General features: G+C 48.1%; 1 protein-coding gene across 3 annotated transcripts in view; it reads right to left on the minus strand.

The window, feature by feature from the left end:
• Positions 1-916: 916 nt before the first annotated feature.
• Positions 917-26,428, minus strand: part of GTPBP3 (GTP binding protein 3, mitochondrial) — a 41,382-nt gene continuing 15,870 nt past the window's right edge. For 2 of the 3 annotated variants that reach the window (XM_081959335.1, XM_081959336.1), the window contains exons 3-9: positions 24,969-25,055; positions 24,649-24,851; positions 18,013-18,085; positions 16,818-16,961; positions 6,908-7,073; positions 3,029-3,319; positions 917-1,679 (exon numbers count right to left, since the gene is read on the minus strand). In XM_081959335.1, the coding sequence (XP_081815461.1) occupies positions 1,448-1,679; positions 3,029-3,319; positions 6,908-7,073; positions 16,818-16,961; positions 18,013-18,085; positions 24,649-24,851; positions 24,969-25,055 (1,196 nt within the window). In that variant the 3' untranslated portion in view covers positions 917-1,447. The remainder of the gene's footprint in view (positions 1,680-3,028; positions 3,320-6,907; positions 7,074-16,817; positions 16,962-18,012; positions 18,086-24,648; positions 24,852-24,968; positions 25,056-26,428) is intronic. The other variant, XM_081959337.1, reaches the window with a different exon arrangement.

Raw genomic sequence — 26,428 nt, forward strand, 5'->3', positions numbered from 1 at the left:
CAGGAAATGTGGCTGTTTTCCCAGTGAAGCCTTCATGCAGACAGGACTGCCAGGAAGGAGAGAGAGAGAGAGAGACTGGGGAGTGTTTGGTGGGCCATGCCCTTTCTTTTTCCCCAGACCAATCGTGCGGGATCCCCAATTTATAGAATGAAAATAGAACGGAAGAAACAACACTCCACCCATGCCTTGTTCAAAACCCTTTCAGCCCCCCCCCCCTTCTCCCCCAACCAGAGCTTCACCAAAGAGAATCCCTGCTAATGTTATTGAATAAAACACAACCGGCTGGCTTCATACATTGTGCTAGGAAATCTTTTTAAAGTCACAATGGCTGGGTGGGTGGGTTAGTGGGCTATTTTAAGATATGGGAAACAAATCAGTAAGGAGACCCCAAAGGTGCTTTTTTTTCCCCAAGAGGCAATTGGACTTTCTGGTTTTCCTTTGAAGACGTTTCACTTCTTATCCCAGAAGCTTCTTCAAGGAGCTTGGGACAACCATGATGTGGATGACTGAGAATCTCCATACCAAAGTTGGGTTGCTACCGGTTTGCACCGGTTCAGGTGAACCGGTAGTGGAAATTGGGATTGGGTCGCCGAACCGGACAGCAGGCTCGGTACGTCCCCAAACTGGTTCCCCGGTCGCTCATGCCGTTGCCGGCATGTTTTTTTAGTCATTTTATAATGTTCTGCGCATGCACAGAACAATTGATAGGCAACTGTGCATGCGCAAGCAATGTGTGGCATGCGTGCGCGCAGCGAACCGGCAGTAATCCCGGCAGCCACCCACCCCTGCTCCATACTCAGTAAGGAGTGTTTCTGGGGTGTGTGTGTGTAGTCTAGCATCCTGGTTTCTGTAATAGTCACCCAAATTCCCACTCACCCACCCAAAAATTTCATATGCAGGATCCAAAGACAATAACTTTTCTTTCATCCCCAGCATTTAATAGTCATCAATACAATGCTGCCGAATGAGGTTGGTTTTTTTGCTACCGAAAGAAAACCTACTAATAAACTCAACTATTTCCATAAATTTGCCTGCTCCCCTTTTGTGACTATTTGTCGTGAATACAATTCAGTTCTTCCTTAGGCTTCAGATAATTGTTGAGAACTTTAACCCAGAAGATATTAGACTGTAAAGTTGGCAGGAGCTACTTAAGTTTAGTGGGAGAGGCTGATTATTACATTTGGAGGGACCACTTCAACATGTCTTCTATCCTTCGGCCAAAATCCTCTCTTTATCACCACCAGTGCAGCTTCTAAACCTAAATCAGTGTTTTTTCAAACTTGGCTTTGGAATTCTGAGAGTTGGTCCCCGCGTCTTAAATTTACCAATTTCGAAAAATACTGCCTTAAATAAAATTTCCGTCTTCCAGAAGTGTTATAAGTGCAGAACCACCTTCAGCCTCTGGATGGCGCCATGTGCTGATGAGTTCATAGCTGGTGGGCCTCCTTCACTTGCCAATACAAAAGTCCTTGAAGATGATTGCCAAGAGCTCTTCGGTGCCCACTTGGCCTGTCAGCCGCCCTAGTTGTCGCCGTGCCAGTCGCAGCTGCTCTGCAGCCAACACCAGATCCGTAAGCTGGTACTCAGCAAAGCATCCGAGGGCCTCCAAGCACTTCTGCAAGCTGAGCTGGTGACGTGCCTGCGTTGGACTGGGGGAACCAGTTCGGGGATCTCCACACCTGCAGAGTGAGAACATTCAGATTTGCAGTTCTTAAGTAGATGATTTATCAGCATGTATGAATTATGCTGGGTTGTTACTTGCATTAATAGGAAATGGGCAGCATCCGAGCATCTACAGTTGAGACACACAGAAGAATGCCTCAACAAGATGCAACATCTGATCAATATGTATAGGTAGTCTTTGACTTATGACCATAATTGATCCAGAATCACAGTGATAAGTTGTGGTGGTCATTGATCAGGTCATCCTATGACCACGCCTGATTTTGCAACCTGTTTTGTGAGGGTCATTAAGCAAACACATTTTATTCAATGGGCGTCTTTTTTGCCAGAAACTGGGAGTAAACACCAGAGATCAGCAAAAAAACATTGACAGTCACAGTGATAAATGTGAGCTGGTCATCAAAACATCCAAAACGCAATCACATTGGGAGGGGGGGGGGGAGGCAGTGACACTATTAGAACTCCAGAAGTGGGTTGTAAGTAGCTCTTTGGGCAAGTCCATCATATCTTCAAATGGTTGCTAAGTGACTGCTTGTTAAGCAAGGCCTACCTGTACGCCTGTACGTACACCTAACGTTGAAGGTTCTATCTTCAATTCCCAACAGCTTAAATTAAGATATTATCTCAGGTCACGTCCACACAACTTCTCCGATGTGCTCCACTCTCATTGTGGGGCCAGTATGAAATATTGCCCTTTATTCTGTAGCTATCACACTACTCCACTTACTACCATGTTTCCCTGAAAATAAGACCCTGTCTTATATATATATTTTGCCACCAAAAAAGGCACCAGGTCTTATTTTCGGGGGACGTTGTCCACTGACTCACCTCACTTGTGCGTGTTGCCCCCGGCCTCCCTTTCACTGTCACTTCTTCAGCAGCCAGCAAGGCCGATAAGGCTTTCCTGATGCCCTCTGCAGTTGATAACGGAGCTCTGGATTGGTCTGAGACTCTGTTATCGGCTGCAGAGACCCTCGGTAAAGCCTTGCCAGCTGCAAAAGAAATGGGCTGGCAAGGCAGGGGTCAGGGTAAGCGAGGCCTGGCTGCATCTGTCTGGAGGTAAGTAGTAGGGCAGCTCCAACCCCCAACCCACCCTAACTTAATTTTTACCTTGGGATAGGTTGTATTTTCAGGGAAACATGATATGTACCCTCCAACATGCCCATGCTGCACCGTTCTCTGTACAACATTCTAAGGAACAAGATTGGCAGTTCCCTCATGGGATAGTTCAGCCGCCACCCAACATCATCCACCATGTAAAAAGTGCAGGTCATGGGGTTTTTAAACATATGTTACACATCCACCCTCAATTCTTCCCACTGCCTTTCCCCCCCTCTGTTCTCACATGTGTGCCAGCTGTTCCTGCAATGCATTCAGGAAGGCCACAATCCCATCTCCAGTTCTGCAGGACAACATGCAGGCAGGACCTACACCAAGACTGTCACAGGTCCTCAGGAGATCTGCTTGGTCTTCTTCTCCGAGTAGGTCCATTTTGTTCAGAACCAGAAGGTAAGGCTGCGTCTCATTTGACTCGCTGGCAGACAGGACATCTACCATGGACATAGTTAAGTGGCTAGGATGTTCAGCTGCTACTTTCCCATCCAAAATGACCAGAACGAGGTCAGCGTCGCAGACCCTACAAGAAAATATTTTTTTTAAAAAACCAAGCCTTAATTCTCCCCTAAGTTACATCCTCAAGAATCGTCGTTCATTTCCTAATTATAAACTTCCACTCGGAGAGGCATTCTTAACGTTTATTTTAAGAGACATTCCCAATGAAAAGATGCAGATCATAAAGAAACTGAAGCTTTCCCCATAATGCAGCCTTAATTAGTACACATATAAAAACAGGGTGGGAAGGAAAGGCGCTTAAGAAATTCCTCTCTGGATTCTTCCCCTTCCTCTGTTTTGAACATGATGATAGCCATATGTTCTGTCTGGACCACATTTATCATGGCTCCAAACCGATGCATTTTTCTCCTACATCCTTACCCTGCACTTTGCGCTAGGAAAGCAAGCATCACTCCCTTTTCTTTGGTGGGTGTTTGAGGCCATGTCCAGTATGCTGGGGAGTTCTGAATCCACACATCTTAAATTTGCCAAGTCTGAAAAATACTGCCTTAAATAAAGCTCCCATCTTCTGGATGGGTGTATTCCTGCCACAGTACACTGTAGTTACAGGTAGTCCTCAACGTATGGCCGCAATTGAGCCCAAAATTTCTGCTGTTGTTAAGTGAGATTTGTCCCATTTTGCAACTTTTCTTGTCGGAATTGTTAAGTGATAATCACTGCAGTTGTTAACTTAGTAACCTGGTTGTTGAATGAATCTGGCTTCCCCATTGACTTTGCTTGTCAGAAGATCCCAAAAGGAGATCACACGACCCCGGAACACTGCAACCGTCATAAATGTGAACCAGTAACCAGTTGCCAAGCATCTGAATTTTGGTCACATGACCTTGGGGATGCTGCAAAGGCTGTAACTGTGAAAGATGGTCACAGATCACTTTTTTCAGTGCTGTTGTAACTTTGAACGGTCGCTAAATGAACCGTTGTAAGTCAAGGACTAGCTGTAGTCGTACAGGTAGTCCTTAACGTATGATCACAATTGAGGCCAAAATTTCTAAGCAAGGGGGCTATTAAGCGAGTTTTGCCCCATTTTACAGCCCTTTTGCCACAGTTGTTAAGCAAATCACTACAGTTGTTAAATGAATCATGTGGTCATGAAATGGATCTCCCTTCCCCCACTGGCTTTGCTCATTGGAATCCCTCTGGGAAAGTTTCAAATGCTGATCAAATGACCCCTGGACAGTGCAACTGTCATAGAATAGAATAGAATAGAATAGAATAGAACAGAACAAGAATAGAATAGAATTTTTCAGTGCTGTTGTATCTTCAAATGGCCACTAAATGAATGGTTGTAAGTTGAGGACTACCTGTAATAAACACGTTTGCCTACAATGAAATTAAGTGCTGCAGGCAAACCAGACACCATTGCTTGAATGAACAGAGTTAGAAATGCTAGTTTGATGTGTAGCAGGGAAAGGTGGCCTTCCTGGGAGGGATATTGGGGGGGGGGGGGGTGGCAGGGACGAGTAGAAGATGAAGTCATGCATCCCAGTCCTCACACTTTTTTGGACAGTTCTTCACCTAAGAAACTTGCTTTCTGGATCTAAATCTATTTAAGTTGGGACTTAGGCCAGATGTTTGCTTGTGCCTAACCACAACAAAAGTGTTCTGACTTTGGCTTCCCCAAACCACGAAACAACTCCTTCTCGTGATAAAAAAAACCCTTTTTATTAAGTTACTGTGACTTCTGCTCATTCACATCTAGCAAAGTCTTTCAAGGGAGGACTTACAGTCACAGACCTTATCTGGCTTGAAGAGCTGACAGGCCGATATTGGCAAAACCTGACAAGGAGTCTTGGAGAGTCATGAACCAATTAAGGGAACTAATTGCATTCTGGAAACTCCACTCCCCTTTCGCTCTTTTATTTCGTCTGGGAGGGTCATTCATCATCCACCTGTGGCTTTACTCCCAAATCAACGCCTGTTCTTTAGCTGCTCCCTTCGTTTGGCCACTCTGCACATGTGCACACTGAGAACAGGCTCCAGCTGTTCGTCTGCCTCAGAAGGCAGCTGATAACTGGCATACGGCTCTGACCACCTCTCTGCCTCTGAGACAGAGCCTCATCAGAGCCTTCCCCAGACTCCCGGACTGGCCCATGTTCCTCCCAACCTCCTCACTGTCTGAATCTGGTGCGCCACAAGAAAAGCACACCTGGCTACCTGTTTGTTCAGCTGTGTCCCCATGAGGTTGCCTCCATCTCATACCCAGCCCATGAGACTGGAAGATTGGGAAGATTGTCCATAATAGGAGTGTAGTTAAAACAAGATTTTTCTCCTCATTCTGACATGCTGCACAGGCAGCTCCAAGATGCATTAAGATCTATCAGGCTCTGTCAGGCATTACACTGGGGACTGCAATGACTGCGGATGGAGGCAATCAAAGCAGGAAAGGGATGGATGAGTAGGGCAGCCAATTTCATGCCAGCACAGCTAGTGTTCAGCTTACAACCACTTGTTTAGTGTGTGTATGATTTACTTTATAGCTGTGGTAATTCACTTTACAACCATGGCAAAAAAAGGTTGCAAAATTGGGTGCAACTCACTTATTTCTAAGCCTTGCTTAGTGATGGAAATTCTGATGCCAATTGTGGTTGTAAGTTGTGGATTACTTGTAAAACTTTTTTTTTTTTTTTTGCTTGCTCAAAGGATGGATGGGTAGCACTCTTCCTCAGCAGAGGGGAAAGGCCCTTAAGACAACCACAAACAACCACAACTTATTAGTGAAATATATAGATAGTTTATCTTTGACTTTTCATAGTTGCATAGCCAGGGGTGAAATCTAGCAGGTTGTGACAGGTTCTGGAGAACCGGTAGCGGAAATTTTGAGTAGTTCAGAGAACCAGCAAATGCTACTCTGGCTGGCCCTGGAGTGGGGTGGGAATGGAGATTTTGCAGTATCCTTCCCCTGGAGTGGAGTGGGAATGGAGGTTTTGCAGTATCCTTCCCCTGGAGTGGAGTGGGAATGGAGGTTTTGCAGTATCCTTCCCCTGGAGTGGAGTGGGAATGGAGGTTTTGCAGTATCCTTCCCCTGGAGTGGAGTGGGAATGGAGGTTTTGCAGTATCCTTCCCCTGGAGTGGAGTGGGAATGGAGGTTTTGCAGTATCCTTCCCCTGGAGTGGAGTGGGAATGGAGGTTTTGCAGTATCCTTCCCCTGGAGTGGAGTGGGAATGGAGATTCTGCAGTATCCTTCCCCTGGAGTGGAGTGGGAATGGAGGTTTTGCAGTATCCTTCCCCTGGAGTGGAGTGGGAATGGAGGTTTTGCAGTATCCTTCCCCTGGAGTGGAGTGGGAATGGAGGTTTTGCAGTATCCTTCCCCTGGAGTGGAGTGGGAATGGAGGTTTTGCAGTATCCTTCCCCTGGAGTGGAGTGGGAATGGAGATTCTGCAGTATCCTTCCGCTGCCATGCCCACCAAGCCACGGCCACAGAACTGGTAGTAAAAAAATTTGAATTTCACCACTGAGCATAGCTGACCACTATTGGATGTTCCCTCCTTACATTTCTATGTCCTATATTGTAATATTTACTGCATGGTAAAGGATGGCTCCCAATGTATAAGCCCCTCCCATTCTTATCCTCCCCTTCCACAGTTCCTTTCACCTCTGACGAGCCCTGCTCACTCCTTCCATCTCAACCACGTCTGTGGTCTCTCTCAGGCCTGCCGTGTCGCTCAGCACCACAGGGAAGCCACCGATGTTCAAGGCAGTCTCCACCACATCTCGCGTGGTCCCTGCCACTGGAGAGACTATAGCAGTTGGCTTTTGACCTAGAGAGAAAAGGTTGTATCAGTCAAGAAGGGGAAGAAAGACAGTGGGTGAATTCCCATGATATTCTTAGCTCAGCTTAGTTACAAAATTTAACCCACTTGCTCGGTTCATGCCATACAATGAACCATAATCTAATCCAGGCATCCCTAAACTTGACAAGTTTAAGGGCTTGTGGATTTCGATTCTAGAATTCCTCAGCCAGCCATGCTGGCTAGGAAATTTGGGGAGCTGAAGTCCACAAGTCTTAAAGTTGCCAACTTTGGAGACCAATTGTCTGGATACTCCAACATTCTAAGCCAACACAAGATAAACAAAATTCTCTTTAGAGATCCAGTGATGTAGCAGTGTAACAATGTTGAACCAGGTCCAGTGAGATCCAGGTCTAATCCACTCTCATCTACCAAAGCTCATTGGGTGACTGTAGGCCAGTCACTCTTTCTCAGCCCCGCTTCTGTCCCAAGATTGCAATGAGAAAAATTGGAGGAAAGGGCTAACGCTTAAGCAAACTCCTAAAGAATGGGTATAATTCTAAGGAACAAATACATTCACTGAAGCACATTTTTTCTGAGGCTGCTAGGTTTTAGTTATCTTGGTTAAACTACATAACCTAATCCAAGCTGTTAAGTGCAAACTTTAAATTCCGAAAAACCCCTGTGGAGACTTTATATGTGAATGTTGGAAAGAAATACTCTATTATTCTGATTTGTTTTGCACCATGCTCATTTCCTTCTAGATAGTTTTTTTAAAAAAATTAAAATAACATCCGGGAAAAGATAAGCAGTGAGGGAATATCCACATATTGGGAATCCCAGCCATTAAGAGTTTCCTGAACCATAAGTGGTTGTCATAACATTAAAAAAACTCCAATATAGCCTTAGAATCTCCCTTAAAGCTAATGGGTAAACATTTTTCTGAAGGACACTTGAAAATGTTTCCAGCATCTGGAAACCACCTCCCTAAAACAATTTAAACAAACACTCCTTGACTATTTACAGAATAACACAAAGCAAAATTAAAATGAGCCTCCGCAAAAGGGCAAGAAGTAACAACAGGGAAAGGTCTTCACACACTTTGGGTGAAAATACATTTGCTTTGCATAGTATTGGTTTATTCATGGTTTGGTAAATATTCTCAGAGTGTAGTCACGTTGACCTTTAATATTCTGTCCAAATGAATCTTTCTCTGATGTGCAGCGGGGAGGATTGCAGCTTCTTAAAAATATATTTCCTATCTGACAGCATGCCTTTACCTGCCTATGATTTTTAATAATTCACTAGACCAGAGGTCTTCAAACTTGGCAACTTTGAGCCTGGCAGAACTCTCAAAGAGCTGAGTAGCTCAAAGAATAAAAGTCAGTGTATTAAGCAGGATGTACCTGTAATGGAAGCAAGAATGGTTTGTAAAAGTAGAAAAGAATTAAAATACATAGAATATATAGAATAACAGGGACCTTGGAGGTCTTCTAGCCCAACTCCCTGCTCCGGCAGAAAACCCTATACCATTTCAGACAAATGGTTATACAATCTCTTCTTTAAAATGTCCAGTGTTGGAGCATTTACAACTTCTGGAGGCCGATTCATTGTTCTAACCGCAAGGGAATTTCTCTTCGGTTCTAAGTTGCTTCTCTCCTTGATTAGTTTCTACCCATTGCTTCTTGTTCTACCCTCAGGTGCTCTGGAGAATAGCTTGACTCTCTCTTCTCTATGGAAGCCCCTGAGACCTTGGAACATTGCTATTATGTCGCTCCTAGTCCTTCTTTTCATTACATTACACATACCAGCCACCCTTCTTTATATGTTTTAGCCTCCAGCCCTCTAATCGTCTTTGTTGCTCTTCTATGCACTTTTTCTAGCGTCTCAACATCTCAGAGAAACACTGTGCATGGTATCAATGTAAAATACCTTTAATGAGATGTCCTTTTCTTTTTGTTATTTCATGCTTCAACCATTGTTTTCTTAACAATTTTTTATTCTTTTTTAATAGTTTTGTGTAACGTTGCTAAAGCTATCTTAGAATTGCCCTTTGTTACTCCAAGGACAAAGTAGTGTTTTTAAAATGGACTTCCTTGTTATTGTTTTATTTCCTTGAATTCTTTCAGAACAAATTGTATTATTCTAACAATATTATTTTCCTGGGGGAATCTTTTACATGCTCTATTATTGAACAAAATTAACAGATGAGGGGAAAGGACCCTGAACTCTTCACTAGAACAGATGACATGCAGTATATACAAAGATACAAATGTGAGTAATTTAGAATTGCTTTCATTGTTGAGAAGGGAAAGGGTAATTCAAACAAAATCGCAGCCTTGATATGCGATTCTGTCAGGGTTACATCAATTATATAGTGTAGTATACTATTTCTGGAAAATTAGATTTTGGTTGCTTTTCAATGGCAAAAGGGTGTTATGGGATAATTCAGGCATTAAAATTGATTTTTTAAAAAAAGACAATTAGGAAGATTTAGATAGTTGTGATTTTTACTTTAGACCATAATATGGAATTTTTTTTTTATTATGGTTGGTCACATAGAGCAGGCCGTCATGCACTGGCCATGCCCACACCGAGTTTAGTGAAGAGGAAAAAAGTCCAGATACGTCACATGATGCCACAGTGATGTGAATTTGACACTCTTGACATAGACAGTCAGATGTTTAGAGAGGATTTGGCATTTTATCCAACTATCAACTCTTTCTGAAGGACCTGGGATAGGCAGCTGTTGTGGTTTGATGGTGTTAAAGGTACTATTGCAGGATGTAAGTTGTTCCAAGTAATCCTGCCCTTTGCAATGGTCCAATGGGGATTTTGTCACTGCCAATGGTGTTCAAATGGTGCATCAGTTGTTTTAGAATTGCACCCAAGGTGTCTATTATATTTGGTACTATCTTTGCTTTCTTCTGCCACAGTCGTTCTATTTGCAGGACTTTGCATTTTGTGATTTTTCTCCAGTTCTTCCTCTCTTTTGCTCTCTCTAGGCCCGTGATGGTGAATCTATGGCACGCTTGCCACAGGTGGCACACAGAGCCCTCTCTGCAGGCAGGCGAGCCATTGCCCCAGCTCAGCTCCACTGCTCATGTGCACGCACCTCCCGCCAGTCAGCTGATTTCCGGGTCTCTGCTGCACATGCGCTGGGGGGGGCAGGGCGCATGCGGGAGACACGCACGCATGTGCAAGGGATCCCACAGGCATGTGTGGGGGGTATGGGGGGAGGGGGGCAGTACCCCTCCATACCCCATTTTTGGTCCCAGGAGGCTTCAGGGAGGCCTGCTAGGCTCAAAATAGGGTGCGGGGGGGTGTCTCTCACACACATGCACGGGAGACGGGGGGATCACGAGCGCATGCACAGGGGGTCGGGGCACGCAGGGGGGTGTCCTTTGTTTTGTTCCGTTCTGTTTCAGTTTGTTCTATTAATGAAATAATGGCAAAATAAACATTAAATGACCATTGGCTTACCTGAAGGGTCCTTTTCTGTACACCGCGGGAGAGTCCAAGCAATGGGTTAATTCAGTCTGCTTGCCCTTAGGACTGAGGAACTATTTTTCCTTAAGCCACACCTCCTCCTGGTGTGCTCAATCCCCCAGAATTCTTTGAAGGAGTCAGTTCGTGCGGACGGAGCGAAGCGTCCAAGATGATGTACTGTTGACACGAGGAACCCGAATCCCGGCCTTGAGAGCCAGGGTGGGTTGGACTCTCCCGCGGTGTACAGAAAAGGACCCTTCAGGTAAGCCAATGGTCATTTTCCTGTACACCGCTTGGAGAGTCCAAGCAATGGGACATACCAAAGTTATTGTCCATCTGGGTGGGCAGAAGAAGGCTCCCGGGATTCGGTCTCTGACACAACCGCCTGGAGCACACGCCTGCCGAAAGACGCCTCAGCCGAGGCGAAAATGTCCAGTTTATAGTGTCGCACAAATGGAGAAGGAGAGGACCACGTAGCGGCCCTGCAGATGTCCAGGATCGAGGCCTGGGTGGCCCAGGCCGCTGAGGTAGCAGCACCTCGTGTGGAGTGTGCAGTGATGCCGCGCGGAACGGCCTTGGATTGACTTTCATAGGCAGTCGCAATGCAAGCGCGAAGCCACCTGCCAATTGTGGAGGAAGTGACCTTCTTCCCTAGGGAACCGGGCTGGAAGGAGAGGAAAAGAGCCTCTGACTTCCTGAATTCCGCAGTACGAGCGATGTAGACCTTCAGGGCCCTCCTGACATCAAGATTGTGCCAGGATCGCTCTCTGGGATGCGACGGATGAGGACAAAAATTTGGCAACACAATGTCTTGCGCTCTATGGAACCATGAGTTTACTTAGGGGGTAAAGGTCGGGTCCAGCCTCAAAATGACCCTGTCAGGGTGGATGACGCACAGATCCTGGCGAACAGAGAGAGCCGCCAGCTCCGAAATCCGGCGAGCTGACGTGATGGCAATCAAGAAGGCCGTCTTCAGCGTCAGGAATCGAAGAGAAGTAGTGCGTAAAGGCTCGAATGGAGGGCCAGAGAGGGCCCGCAGGACCACGGACAGCTGCCAAGTAGGATAGCGATGAACGGTGGGAGGGCGAAGGTTAGAAGCGCCCTTGAGGAAAAGACGCACCTTCGGGATTTTGCTGAGAGGCAAAAGGTGGTCGCCCGACCAGACAGTAGACAAAGCCGCCACTTGGCGTCGAAGGGTGTTCGGGGCCAGGCCCCTGTTGAGTCCCGCTTGAAGGAAGTCAAGCACTCTGGGAACAGGCGCGGTCGTCGGCTCGATGAGCAGCTCCTCACACCACTTGGCGAAGGCGGCCCAGGACGCATCATAAATCCTAGTGGTTGAAGGGCGTCTAGCCGCCTGAATGGTGTTCACTACCTCCTCCGACAGGCCTTGGCCTTTCAGTTGGTCCCCCTCAAGTGCCAGACGGCCAACTGGAGCCACTGGGGCTCTGGGTGAATCACGGCCCCCTGGCTGAGGGAGATCTGGTCCGGAGGAATGCGCCACGGAGGAGACACCGACAGGTGGACAAGGTCGGCAAACCACGACCTGCGGGGCCAATGCGGGGCCACGAGAAGGACCTCTGCTCCCTCTGCGATGACTTTGGAGATGAATTGAGGAAGGAGAGGCAGGGGAGGGAAGGCATACAGTAGCTCGCGGGGCCACTTGCAACGCAGTGCGTCTGTCCCCTCCGCCCCCGGGGTGAAGAACCGGGAGTAGAAGCGGTCGAGCTGCTTGTTGTCCCTTGACGCAAACAGGTCTACGGCCGGAGTCCCGAATCTGTCGGACATCTGGTGGAACAGGCGAGGGTCCAGTTTCCACTCCGCAGGATCTATGGTCGTCCTGCTCAGCCAGTCGGCCTGTGTGTTGTCCACTCCGGAGATATGGTCGGAGCGAAGGGATTCCAGATGGCGCTCCGCCCAGCATCCCAGGGACTCCGCCTCTCTCATCAGTGCTCTGGATCTGGTGCCGCCCTGGCGGTTGATGTGGGCCTTGGTGGCCACATTGTCCGTCATCAGAAGCACATGTTGGCGATGGATGGGCCGGCTGAAATGGCGCAGGGCCAGGCGAGCAGCTCTCAGTTCCAGCAGGTTGATGCTGTAGCTGGATTCCACTTGGGACCACTTGCCCTGAACAACCAGGGACCCCATGTGAGCTCCCCAGCCGGAGAGGCTGGCGTCTGTGGTGATGATCAACCTCTCGGGTTCCTTGAATAGGTGGCCCTTGAGGATGGCCGGAGACACCCACCAGCGGAGAGACCTCTTCACGTCCGGGGGAACTCGAATCGGCCTGGTAGAGTTGCTCCTGGATGCCCTCTGGTGCGGCAGCAGCAGCCACTGGAGAGACCTGGAATGCAGGCGGGCCCACGGCACGATGGAAATGCAGGAGATCATTTTTCCCAGCAGCTGCGACAGAAGGACCACTGGAGCCTGCCTCAAGCTCAACACCTTGTGGGTCATGGACCTTAGACCGGTCAACCTGTCTCGGGAAAGGAAAACCCTGCACAAGTTGGTATCTATCACCGCCCCCAGGTGTACAAGTCTGTTGGTTGGGGTGAGATGGCTCTTCTCTATATTTAGAGAGAAGCCGTGGTTTCTGAGGGATCTCATAGTGGTTTGGAGATCCCGAAGGGCCTGCTGCCTGGACGACGACTGGATCAGGATGTCGTCCAGGTAGCACTGGAGCCTTATGGGCCTGCGTCTTAGCTGAGCCGCCACTACCGCCAGCACTTTGGTAAACGTCCGAGGAGCGGACGAGAGGCCGAATGGAAGAGCTTTGTACTGGAAGTGGCGACCCGCATAAAAGAAGCGCAGGAACTTCCTGTGCTGAGGACGGATGGGGATGTGGAGATATGCCTCTTTGAGATCTATAGATGTGAGAAGATCTCCCTGTCGAATCCCCGCCAGAATGGACTGCAGAGACTGCATCTTGAACCTCCGGTAGGCGATATGCCTGTTGAGGTTCTTGAGGTCCAAGATGGCTCTCCACCCCCCCGAGTTCTTTGGTACCAGGAAGAGGATGGAGTAAAACCCCCTCCCCTCTTCGCCTTGGGGAACTGGTTCCACGGCCCTGATGTCCAGGAGATGACGGACTTCCTGGTCCATACGCTGCCTCTTCTGGGGGCAGGACGGGACAGGGCACCGGATGAAGGTCCGAGGGGGAAGGGACAGGAATTCTAGGGAGAGGCCTTCCCTGACTGTCTGCAGAACCCAAGCATCCTCGGTGTTCTGGGCCCAATGAGAGGCGAACAGCTGGAGGCGACCCCCGATGGGCGCCAAGCCCTGGCAGTCACTTTGACTTACGGAACGGCCTGTTGGAGGCCCCACCGCGGTTATACTTGCGGAAGCCGAACTGCTGCCTGCCTCTGTCCCGAAAAGGCGCTCTGTCTTGGGACCTGTCGCCCTGCTGGCCGAAGGACCTATTAGAGGGAGAGAAGGAAGAGGCAGAGGTGGAAGGCTCGGAGGCACGAAAGGACTGCCTCCTAGAGTAGGGAGCGGCCTTACGTTCCTGCTTTTTATTTAAAGAGGGTAGGATCTTCCTCTTGTCCTTGGACTCAATGAGGAGAGGATCCAGGGACTCGCCAAACAATTTGGACCCCTTAAAAGGGGCGGAAGCCAGTTTCCATTTGTTTTTCTGGTCCGCTTGCCAATGTCGGAGCCAGATCAGTCGACGGGAAGTTATGTTAGAACCGAGGGCCCTGGAGGCAAATTTGGTGGCATTGAGGGACGCGTCAGCGGCATACTGGGAGGCCGCGATTATTTTTGACACGTCCTGGTGGAGACGGATGTCTCCCGCCGGGAGCTTGTTTAGGAGCTCGCGCAGCCAGATCACAGAGGCCCTATTAAAAAAGGAAGCGGAAGAAGAGGCCCTGATGGCCCAGGCAGCCGCCAGATGGGTCTTGTGGCACGCCTTTTCCGCCTTCTTGTCCTCCGCCTTAAGGCCTTCCAGGAGGTCGGCCGGTAGCGAGGAGTTGGAAGTGAGCGCAGCGATGGGCGGGTCGACAGTGGGAAGGGCCAGAAGGTCCTCCAACACTGGCTCCATAGTATAAAGCTTCCTATCTACCCCACTGGGAGAGGATTGCGTGGCTGGCTGAGCCCACTGGCGCTGGATTAAGTCGAGGAACAGCCCCGGGACCGGAACCAGCTCTTGCTGGGGCGCTGGCACATCAAACATGACCGCATTGGGATTAGCCGGAGGGGCATCATCCGCCGGCGCGGTCGGCTTGGGCTTGATCCCCACCCTGGTGGCAGCCTTGACCTTGTGAAGGACCGATTTAAAAAGGCTGGGCTTGAAGAGACCCGCAAAGGCGGGCGCTTCGGGGGGAAGGTCCTCGTCGTCCGAGAGGCCTAGCACCTCCGGGTCAGGGTCCTCAATGGCAGAGGCCTCGCTGACCACCGAGGATTCCAGGGAAGGATGGCGAGCACGCTTGCTTGGGGGCGGAGCTGCCTGATCGGGTTTGGGACCCCTAGGGGCCGCTGCGGTAGGACTTTTAAATTTCATGGCCTCCGTGATGCCCTTGGCAATGGCACGGGCCATTAGCTCCTGCATGCGGGGCGATAACTCCTCAGAGTCAGAATCGGGATCCAAGCCCTCTACTAGGGGGGGTGAAGCCTCACCCTGCATATCGTCTATGCTAGCATCCCCAGGGGGAGGAACCTGTTCACAGGCCCAGGAAGGGACCGGGGAAGCCGGCTCTGCAAATGACCTATTAGGGGATAGGTCCTGGGATTCCACCTCCTCGGCGAGGACCGACTGGAGATCTTCCCGGGAGGGAGGGGCTCCTGAAAGGGACTGCACCCTGTCTGCCTGGCGTCTGGCCTTCTCGAATTGCTTGTCAAGGGCCCGCTGGCGCCTTTCAGCATCCTTGGCCTCAGCTACCGAAGGGGTTCTGGAACGCTGTTTCCCAGAGCTACCCCCACCACTCTTGCCCGCACCCCCACTCCCCGAAGAGGAGGAACCCTTGCTAGGGGCCTGCGAGAGGCTCGGCCTAGCGTCTTGGGAATCGGGAGGACTGGGCAGGTCCATAGTCAATGACCACACAAGATGGAGCAAGGCTATGATAAGGCAGAAGGATAGATATAGACTGGGTGCTGTAATGGGAAACAAAACGAAATGATCGTTAAAATTGCCATATATACAATTAATCGAATCAATACTATAAAATCATCCCATGTTTCACACCAGTCGGAGGCCCAGGGGTAGGATTGGGGCCTGCACCGGGGTGCAAGGCTCCGCAGGAGAAGCAGGGAGGAGAATGACTATAGAAAAATTCTTTAGGCCTGCGCTTACTTAAGGCCTCCTCCCTGAGCCGGTATGATGACCGTTGGAATGGCACAGGAACCAGCGCCGCTCGCAAAAATAGACAAAAGGCGAAGGTGGCGATCCTAGCCCGAGAAACCCTTGCTAGGCCCTGCCACCTCCAGCGGCCTCCTGAACAACGAGGCTGATGCAAAATGGCGGCCATGGCTGGGCGCGCTATTTTCGCGCCTAAAAATGGCCGCCGCAACAGCGTGGGGCTAAGGGAGAGCGAGGGGCGAACGCGCCTCGCAATGGCGACGATCGCCCACTCCTCCCTGCGGCAGAGGTCCTCTAGCAGGCCGGGGAGCGAAAAAACTTCGACGAAAATAACAAACGAGGGGCCTGGGGAGTTAGGAACCTCGCCGCTGCAGCCGCGCCGTTTTAAACGACAAGCGGCAGGCCTCCGAAGCCGTCCCAAGAGGATCGGCTGAGGGGCACCCCCCACCACCTTCCAGCTTACCTCCTGGCCTTCAAGTGCAGATTGTACTGAAGAAAGTCGCAGAATTTAAGAGAGAAACGTCTCACGATGTTGGAGGAATAGTAGAGAAAAACTTTAAACGTAATTTGAGAGTCCAAGCCAAAAAAAGGATCAATTTAGCTCAGAGCTCTAACTAAATACGTCCAAACGGGCTGACTGAGGAAGAATTCTGGGGGATTGAGCACACCAGGAGGAGGTGTGGCTTAAGGAAAAATAGTTCCTCAGTCCTAAGGGCAAGCAGACTGAATTAACCCATTGCTTGGACTCTCCAAGCGGTGTACAGGAAAAACATGCCTTCACGTGTTTAAAACAGGCTTCATCTCATGTGGCAAATATTCCTTTGTGTTGATGGTCTTAGATTTGTTGTTCAGGGTTTTGAGAAGGTTTCTCTTAAAAGGTGATTGATGAACCTTTCGGCAAAATCCTGAAAGACTCCCTCCTTCATCCCTTGACCACTCTCTGGCTACCCACTCATCGACTCCACCATTTCACATGCCCCCCCAGTGCTACTCACACAACTGGTTGAGAAGGCTGCTCTTCCCAGCATTAGCAGGTCCTGCAATGACTACATGGACTCCATCCCTCAGCCTCTGCCCGCGGCGGCCATCTTGCAGATGCTCCCTCAGCTTCTTCTCCAAGGCCTTGACAGCATTTTCCACTATGGGGGAAAAAAAAAACATACTTGACCAGCCCTTCCTCCATCCCTGGCTTCTTTCCCTCCTTGCCATTCTTTTGGAGGACTAGGATCTTACAAGAAATCCTCTGGTTTCTTTCCTAGAGCTTGCGTCTATGGAAATTCTCAATCATCCAGGTCATATTTGTCCCAAAGGTGCTTTTCAAAAATCAACTGGACTTTCTTGGGGTTTTTGTTTTGTTTCGTTTTCTTCCTTGAAGATGTTTTGCTCTTCATCCAAGGAGCTTCTTCGGTTCTGGCTGAATGGTGGAGAATTCCATATCCTTCAGCCAGAACTGAAGAAGCTTCTTGGATGAGAAGTAAAATGCCTTCAAGGGGAAAAAAAAAGAAAGTGTAGGTGCCTTTTGAAGAACAATTTTGGGATTTCCTGGGGTGTGTTCCCCAAAAGGCAGCTTGGCCTCTGTGAGTTTCTAACAGCGATTTCCAAAGAAAAAGAAAAGAACAATCAGAGGGGTGTACAAGAACTGTAGCAGGTATGTGCAAGGAGTGATTTAAAAACACAAGGGGATGGCCACTACTGAGCTATTGAACCTCTGGTCACCTTTTATGTGTGCGTCATGTAAATACCATATTTTTCGGAGTATAAGACGCTCCGAAGTATAAGACGCACCTAGCTTTGGGGGAGGAAAACGAGGGGGAAAATTCTGCCTCTGCCTCCCAGGAATTTGCCTCCTGCAGTAAACAGCAAGTTTCACTTTCAATTTCTGCAGGGGCCTCCTGATCATCAGCTGTTTCAGGCTACAGGGATTGCCATAGCCTATTGCAACCTCCAAAAGCCCCATTTCCCCCATTTGCTGCAAGGAGGTAAATTGCTGGGAGGCAGAGGCCAAAGGGTGGGTGGGGCTACATTTGGTGTATAAGATGCACCCAAATTTTCACCGTCTTATACTCCGAAAAATACGGTAGATGCTGCTTGGATTGTGCCGCTGTGGCTGACACCTTGCCTTTCTTGACCACACCCTGAGGACTCATCCGCCCCTCACCACACCCCACCCCAAGCAGACAGAAGACCCACCTTGAGCAAGGACATCATCCTCAATATTGTCATCTTCACTGAAGTCAATGTAGGCCTCCAGATGAGCCAGGGTCTGCAGAAGAAAAGGACTCAGAGCTATTTTTCTTCAGGGGGAAAGAGGAGGAGGGGGAGAAGGCTGCAGAGCAAGGAAGTTTAAATATTCATGGAATATTTGATGATCGTTCCATATAAATGAGTAATAGTCTAATCTAATAAATGAGTCTGATAGTGCCTTTTCTGACAGGCTAATTCTATTAAAAGGCATAAAGTTTTATGAGCTGATACAGGGGTGGGTTCCTGGCAGTTCTAACTTCTTCTATAGAAGAGGTTCCACAAATCTACAGTGCCGTTTAGAACCGGTTCCAGCTCCCTCTCCCCCCCCCCCCTCCAAACATCATCAAGATGAAGAGCGAGAGGAAGAATTCTGGGAGTCGAAGCCCACAAGTCTTAAAGCTGTCAAGTTTGAACACCCCTGGGTTTTTTTTCCCAAAGGGTTAGAGGTGCAAGGGTCTTGTAACTTGGCAGCTTTAAGACTTGCACACTTCAATGCCAGAGTTCCTGAGCCAACATGACTGGAGGAGGAATTCTGGGAGTTGAAGTCCACAAGTCTTAAAGCTGTCAAGTTTGAACACCCCTGGGAGTTTTTTTTCTAAAGGGTTAGGGATGCAAAGGTCTTGTAACTTGACAGCTATAAGACTTGAGCGCTTCAAATGCCAGAGTTTCTGAGCCAACATTTTGGTTGCTAAGCAAGAGCATTGTTAAGTGAGTTTCACCACATTTTACAAGTTGACCACGCCCACCCAGTCACATGGCCAGCAAGCCACTCCCACAAAGCAGGCCACACCTACAGAAGAGGTTCTAAAAGATTTTGAAATCCACCACTGAGCTGATATGACCTCCTACATCAATTTAGACACTCAAAGCATGAAATGAGTACAGCAGCAGATAGGGCTGGAGAGGACCTTGAAGATCTTCTAGTCCAACCCTCTGCCCAAGGCAGGAATCATTATATCATTCTGGAAAAATAGTTATCCACTATTTTCTTGAAAACCTCCTACGATGGAGCCCTATAACTCCGGGAGGCAAGCTGCTCCACTGATTAATTGTACTAACTGTCAGGAAATTTCTCCTTAGTTCTAGGTTGCTTCTCTACTGATTAGTTTCCACCGGAGGTGAAATTCAGCAGGTTCTGACAGGTTCTGTAGAACCAGTAGCGGAAATTTTGAGTAGTTCGGAGAACCGGCAAATGCCACCTCTGACTTGCCCCAGAGTGGGGTGAGAATGGAGATTTTGCAGTATCCTTCTCCTGCCACACCCACAGAACCGATAGTAAAAAAGTTTGACTTTCACCATTGGTTTCCACCTATTGCTTCTTGTCTTACCCTCAGGTACTTTGGAAAATTGTGGCAGCCCCTTAGATATTGAAACACGGCTACCATGTCACCCCCAGGTTCTTCTTTTCATTAAACTAGACATACCCAATTCCAGCAACCATATTTTAAATGTTTTAGCCTCCAGTTCCCTAATCATCTTTGTTGCTCTTCTCTGCACTCTTCCTAGAGTCTCAACATATTTAGATGCAGTATTCAAAGTGTGGCCTTACCAAGTCATTATAAAGTGGTATTAGCACTTCATGTCTTGATCTTGATTCTATCCCTCTGTTAATGCAGCCTAGAAGTGTGCTGGCTTTTTTGGCAGCTGCAGCACACAGCTGGCTCATATTTTAAGCTAAGCTATACTAGGTTTGCTTCTAGGTTTTCCCAGTTGCAATGTATGCAAAGTTGGACAATAATACAATACAATACAATACAATAGTAGAGTTGGAAGGGACCTTGGAGGTCTTCTAGTCCAACCGCCTGCCTAGGCAGGAAACCCTATACCGTTTCAGACAAATGGCTATCCAACATCTTCTTAAAGACTTCCAGTGTTGGGGCATTCACAACTTCTGGAGGCAAGCTGTTCCACTGATTAATTGTTCTGTCAGGAAATTTCTCCTTAGTTCTAAGTTGTTTCTCTCCTTGATTAGTTTCCACCCATTGCTTCTTTTCCTACCCTCAGGTGCTTTTGAGAATAGTTTGACTCCCTCTTCTTTGTGGCTACCCCTGAGATATTGGAACACTGCTATCATGTCTCCCCTAGTCCTTCTTTCTCTTAAGCTAAACATACCCAGTTCCTGCAACCGTTCTTCATATGTTTTAGTCTCCAGTCCTCTAATTACGAATCCATCTGGTGGTGATGCTGTCTAACCCACATTCTTCTACTTTATCTAGTAGTAGGTTATGGTCTACCTTATCAAAAGCCTTACTGAAGAACTAAGAAAGGCTGAGCGCCAAATAACTGAGGCCTTTGAACGATGGTGCTGGAGAAGACTCCTGTGAGTCCCTTGGACTGCAAGGCTATCAAACCGGTCAGTCCTAGAGGAGATCAACCCTGACTGCTCTTTATAAGGCCAGATCCTGAAGAGGAAACTCAAATACTTTGGCCACCTAATGAGAAGGAAGGACTCACTGGAGAAGAGCCTAATGCTGGGAACAATTGAGGGCAAAAAAAGACAGGGACAACAGAGAATGAGGTGGCTGGATGGAGTCACTGAAGCAGTCGGTGTGAGCTTAAATGGACTCCAGGGCATGGTAGAGGACAGGAAGGCCTGGAGGAAAGTTGTCCATGGGGTCATGATGGGTCGGACACGACTTCGCAACTAACAACAACAATGCAGTCTCACCTCCTCCACCCAAATGCTCAAGTATTTAATTGTTTATATATTATTTATATTGTTATTTATGTATTTTATCTGTGTTTTATTGACTGTACACCGCCCCGAGTCCCTTTTTGGGAGAGGGGGCGGTTTATAAATCTAAATAAAAAATAAAATAAAATAAAAAAATAAAAAAAATAATAATGCTTAGCTTCTTGTTGTGTGGCTGGCTGGAGTAATTCATGCATCTTTTGGAGAGCACATGCTTATGACTCTTAAAGGGTGAAGGCAAAATCCATGTCCCCCATCCCCTGAAAAGAACAAATTTGGACCTTATGTTTCTGGATTACTAAAGGTAGTCCTTGACTTACAACAATTCATTTCGTGACTGTTCAGAGTTAAGGCGGCACTGAAAAATGTGACTTATTACCATTTTCCATAGTTACGACCTTTTCAACCTCCCCATCGTCACGTGATCAAAATTCGGAAGCTTGGCAACTGACTCATATTTATGACGGTTGCAGCGTCCCAGGGCCATGTGATCACCTTTTGAAACTTTCTGACAAGCAAAGTCAATGGGGAAGCCAGATTCACTTAACAACCAGGTTACTAACTTATCAACCGCAGTGATCCACTTAACAAAATGTCATCAAAATGTCAAAAAAGAAAGGTCATAAAATGGAGCAAATATCTCACTTAACAGAAATTTTGGGCGCAATTGTGGTCATAAGTCGAGGACCACCAGCATTGTGCAGTGATTTCCATTCCATTTCTGAGCAACGTTTGCAGAAATGTGGTAACATCAGACAGGCTTGGCCCATGCCAGCGATTGATTGATTGATCTCACTCCTTTCTTCTTAACTGCTAACAAACAACTACAACAGAGAATCCAAAATAACATCAAAAAGAGAAATTAAAACCAATGCACACCTTGCCAACAGTTAAAAGCCTGAGGAACTAAAATGGGTTTTTTTTGGCCGTCTTTTTAAAAGCAGGCAGAGTGAGAACGAAATGAGATCTCTCTCATTCTTGCCAGATTTTTTTTTTTAAAAAAAGGCCTGCTCTGCAAATGTTAGCATCTGGACAAGTTCAGATGTTGCAATGGACCAATAGAGCATTTTGGAGCATTTAAAAAAAATGGGAGAGGCTGAGAGATTTATGAGGGAGATGTTTGTGTGAACTGGGTACATGCACTGTGCTACGGCAGTTTGTTTATTCGCAGCTGATTGGGATTGAACAAGACATTTAACCATAAATGGGGACTAGAGCCTCATAGCTAGGAAAGCACCTTCCAGTTTGTTTGTTTGCTTACACCAGGGGTGTCCAAACTTGGCAACTTTAAGACTTGTGGACTTCAACTCCCAGAATTCTGGGAGTTGAAGTCCACAAGTCTTAAAGTTGCCAAGTTTGGACACCCCTGGTTTACACTGACCTTCATTGTTTTTACTAATAACTCAGGGCGGTAAATAATATCCAACACACCTTCCTCCTATTTTCCCCACAACAACCCTGTGAGTAAGTTGGGTTGAGAGAGAGTGACTGGCCCAAAGTCACCCAGCTGGCTGGCTTTTATGCTTAAGGCAGGACTTGAACTCAGGGCCTCCATTTTCTAGCCTGCTGCTTTAACCACCTGAAGTCAAGATTGCCAAACAAAGGCTATCATACTCTGTCCATGCCATGACTTGAAAAGTCAATCATGCTTAGGACTACTGCAGCATCTCTGTGGTCACATGATCAAAATTCAGATGCTTGGCAACTGGCATGTATTCATGACAGTTGCGGTATCCCAGGTTCATTAGATCACAATTGAAACCTTCCAGGGGTGGGATTCAAAAATTTTAGCAGCCGGTTGCTGGGTGGGCGTGGCCATGGTGGGCGTGGCCTACTTACCCTCCTGCATCACAACAGAGGAGGGGGTGTTTTCGCCCTCCACAGGCTCCGGAGGGTTTCTTTGAGCCTCCGGGAGGGTGAAAACGGTCTCCCGTGGGCTCTGGAGGCTGATTTCCAGACTTCCGGAAGGCCTGTTTTTCACCCTCCCAGAGCCTCTGCACTTACCTGGCATCCAAAACCGGCTGTGTGGAGACTCCTGGGAAGGGAGAGGAAGGGTGGGCAGGGCCAGCCAGTCCTTGCAACTACCACTTTGGTGAACCAGACGCAGTGACGTGTGGTGAGGTTTATGGCTGGTGAGGCTGGTGACGTCATCAGCGCGAGCCGCGGTCGGGAATGGGACCACGTGTGCAGGAGGCTCCTCAGCGCTAGCCTCAGGCTAGCGCTGCACACGTAGTCCCATTCCCCTCCTTCCCTGAGTCAACGGGGAATGGGACAGCTTTGTTGCCTCAAATAATGGCTTAATGCCTCACTTATTGGCTTTGGTTGGATGTAAAGCTAAGGAGCAGAGCCTTCTCTGTGGCGGGCCCAGCCCTGTGGAATGACCTCCCCCCGGATATTAGGACCACTACTGACCTCCGCTCCTTCCGTGTCAAGCTCAAGACCTACCTTTTCCAAATAGCTGGCCTGGCTCAACCATAACTTCGTATCGCTCCTGATGGGTTTTTTAATTTAGTAATTTTATTTAAGGGGATTTTAAATTGTGTTTTTAACTGTCTTTCACTTATAAGTCAACTCTCCTCCATGCACATATGTATATGTCTCTGTTCTTTTTGTATATATGTTTGTCTTATGTGTATTTTTATCCGTTTTGATTGTACGCCGCCCCGAGTCCTTCGGGAGAGGGTTGCGGCTAATCAAATAAAATTATTATTATTATTATTATTATTATTATTATTATTATTATTATTATTATTATTAAAATACATTTACAAAGCTTGGCAACTGAGTTTGACCTCGCAACAGAGACCATTCTGCCGAAGGAAGGGGAGTAGGGGGGGAGCGGGAAGCGGGGAGGGGGGTGTCTAATTAAAAGGGGGGAGGGGGAGAGCCAGGTTTGCTCGGGGTTCACGCTCTGCTCCAGCTACGGGACGGCCACCCTATTTGGGAACTCCATGGGGCAAGTGTGCTCCTCGCCTCGCCTCGCGTTCCGGCGCTCACGCCCATCGAAAGACTCCCAGAGAGAGAATCCCACATGGGGAGGAAAAGGGACTTTTGGGCAGGTGAGACGAGCGCCCCAAAAGAGCAGCCCAAAGCTCCGTCCGGCCCCTCCTTCAACACTGAGCGTGTCCTCGGGCTGGCCCAAGGGTTGTTGCTTCAGACATCCCGTCTGTTCGCAGCATCTCCGGCGAGCCGCGGTCCCCTTCGTGTTGACTCAGGAAGGAGGGGAATGGGACCACGTGTGCAGGAGGCTCCTTTTCCCTTTTACATTTTTTTTTCATGATGAGAGCGGTGAGGCTCTGCCTCCCCTGCCTCCCCTGACTGCACGTCACTGACCAGATGTAAAATTAACATCTGGTTTGCCTGAACCGGTCCGTACTGGCTGAATCCCACCCTGCACCTTCTGACAAGCAAAGTCAATGGAGAAATCAAATTCACTTAACAACCCATGTTACTAATTTAACAACTGCAGCGATTCACTTAACAACTATGGCAATGAAGGTTGTAAAATGGGGGCAAAACTCATTTAACTGTCTTGGTTAGCAATGGAAATTTTGGGCTCAGTTGTGGTCGTAAGTCAAGGACGGCCTGTATTAATCATCGTTTTTATATTTCTAGTTTTACTACATCAGGGGTGTCCAAACTTGGGAACTTTAAGACTTGTGGACTTCAACTCCCAGAATTCCCCAGCCAGCATGGCTGGCTGGGGAATTCTGGGAGTTGAAGTCCACAAGTCTTAAAGTTCCCAAGTTTGGACACCCCTGTACTACATTATAAGCCACCCGGAGGAGCTTTGAATATGGGCAGCGTATAAATTTAAGACACAAATAAAATGAGATGCTCCGGTTTCTAAAACCTCTAAATACACACATACACCCAGCCTTGCTCCTTGCCTTTGTGAGGGTGTCAGTCCAACGCTGATAGAGCTGACCCAATTCCCCGTCCATCTGACGTAAGGCCTGCCGACGCTGGCCTTCCGTCTCCGCATGAATCAGGTCTCCTAGGCCTTCAGCAGCTGTCAGGTCTAGCTTGCCATTCTGGAAGGCCCGTTTGGTGAATTCTCCAGGTTCAGCAAAGCGCAGCTCAGGAAGTACACCTGAAATCAGGAAGAGACTTCCCACTGGGATCCTTTCCTACTTCCCCAGTAAAGAGATAACCTTCCCTTGCAAAATCGTTGGGAAAGAACGATTAGCCAAAATAGGGAAAGACTCACCCAAAGCATTCAAGACGCCGCTCACCACAGCTGGGCCACCGTGCACATGGAACTCAGCACTATCCTCACCTGTGAAACTGCCTGGTCCTGAGGAAAAATAGCCAAGTTGGAATTAACTCAATAAATTACAAGGTCTAATCCTAGCCCTAACCCATTCAGTTCCTCAGAGGGAGTCCTGCTTCATCCCTTAACAGAGTTCAAGGGAGATTTTCTGGTGGCTGAAGAAATTTAAGAACGTAGACTCACAGGCTGGAACTGTTGAGGCTCGCCAGCAGCCAGCGGCCAGTGGAACTGGCATCAGATTTGGGCAGTGAGGAAGCTGGGGAGGAACATGGACCAGTCCTGGAGGCTGCGGAAGACTCAGACAAGGGCTCTGTGTCGGAGGCAGAGAGGAGGCCAGAGCCATATGCCAGCTATCAGCTGCCTTCAGCATCAGACATCAGTGAGGCAGACAAACAGCTGGAGCTTGTTCCCAGTGTGTGCATGTGCAGAGTTGCCAGACGATGGGAACAGCTAAAGAACAGGGGTCAACTTGGGAGTAAGGCCAGTGATGAATGGCCCTCCCAGAGGAAATAAAAGAGGAGCGAAAGGGGAGTGGAGTTTGCAGGAGACAATTAGTTCACTTAATTGGTTCATGACACTCCGAGACTCCTTGCCAAGTTTTGTAGATATTGGCCTGGCAGCTCTCCAAGCCAGATAAGGTCTGTGACTGTAAATCCTCCCTTAAAAGACTTTGCTGGATATGAATGAGCAGAATTTACAGTAAATTAATACAAGGGGTTTTTGTCGAGACAAGGAGTTGTTTCGTGGTTTGGGGAAACCAAAGTCAGAACACTTTTGCTGTGGTTAGACACAAGCAAACAACTGGCCTAGGTCCCACATTAAATAGATTTAGATCCAGCAAGCAAGTTTCTTAGGTGAAGAACTCTTGGGAAGCCTCGGTCAAAACAGAACCAGACCTTGGAAGTCTTCTAATCCAACCCTCTGCCCAAGGCAAGAGTCCTTATATCATCCCAGACAAATGGATCTCCAATTTTTTCTTGAAACTCTCCAGCAATGGAGCACCCACAACTCAGGGAAGCTAGTTTACAATTATACAATAGCAGAGTTGGAAGGTACCTTGGAGGTCTTCTAGTCCAACCCCCTGCCTAGGCAGGAAACTCTTTACCGTTTCAGACAGATGGCTATCCAACATCTTCTTAAAGACTTCCAGTGTTGGGGCATTCACAACTTCTGGAGGCAAGCTGTACCACTGATAAATTGTTCTAACTGTCAGGAAGTTTCTCCTCAGTTCTAAGTTGCTTCTCTCCTTGATTAGTTTCCACCCATTGCTTCTGGTTCTGCCCTCAGGTGCCTTGGAGAATAGTTTGACTCCCTCTTCTTTGTGGCAACCCCTGAGATATTGGAACATAGCTATCATGTCTCCCCTAGTCCTTCTTTCTCTTAAGCTAAGCATACCC

The sequence above is a fragment of the Natrix helvetica genome (assembly GCF_964273705.1).
Source record: "Natrix helvetica genome assembly, chromosome: 1".
NCBI lineage: Eukaryota > Metazoa > Chordata > Lepidosauria > Squamata > Natricidae > Natrix > Natrix helvetica.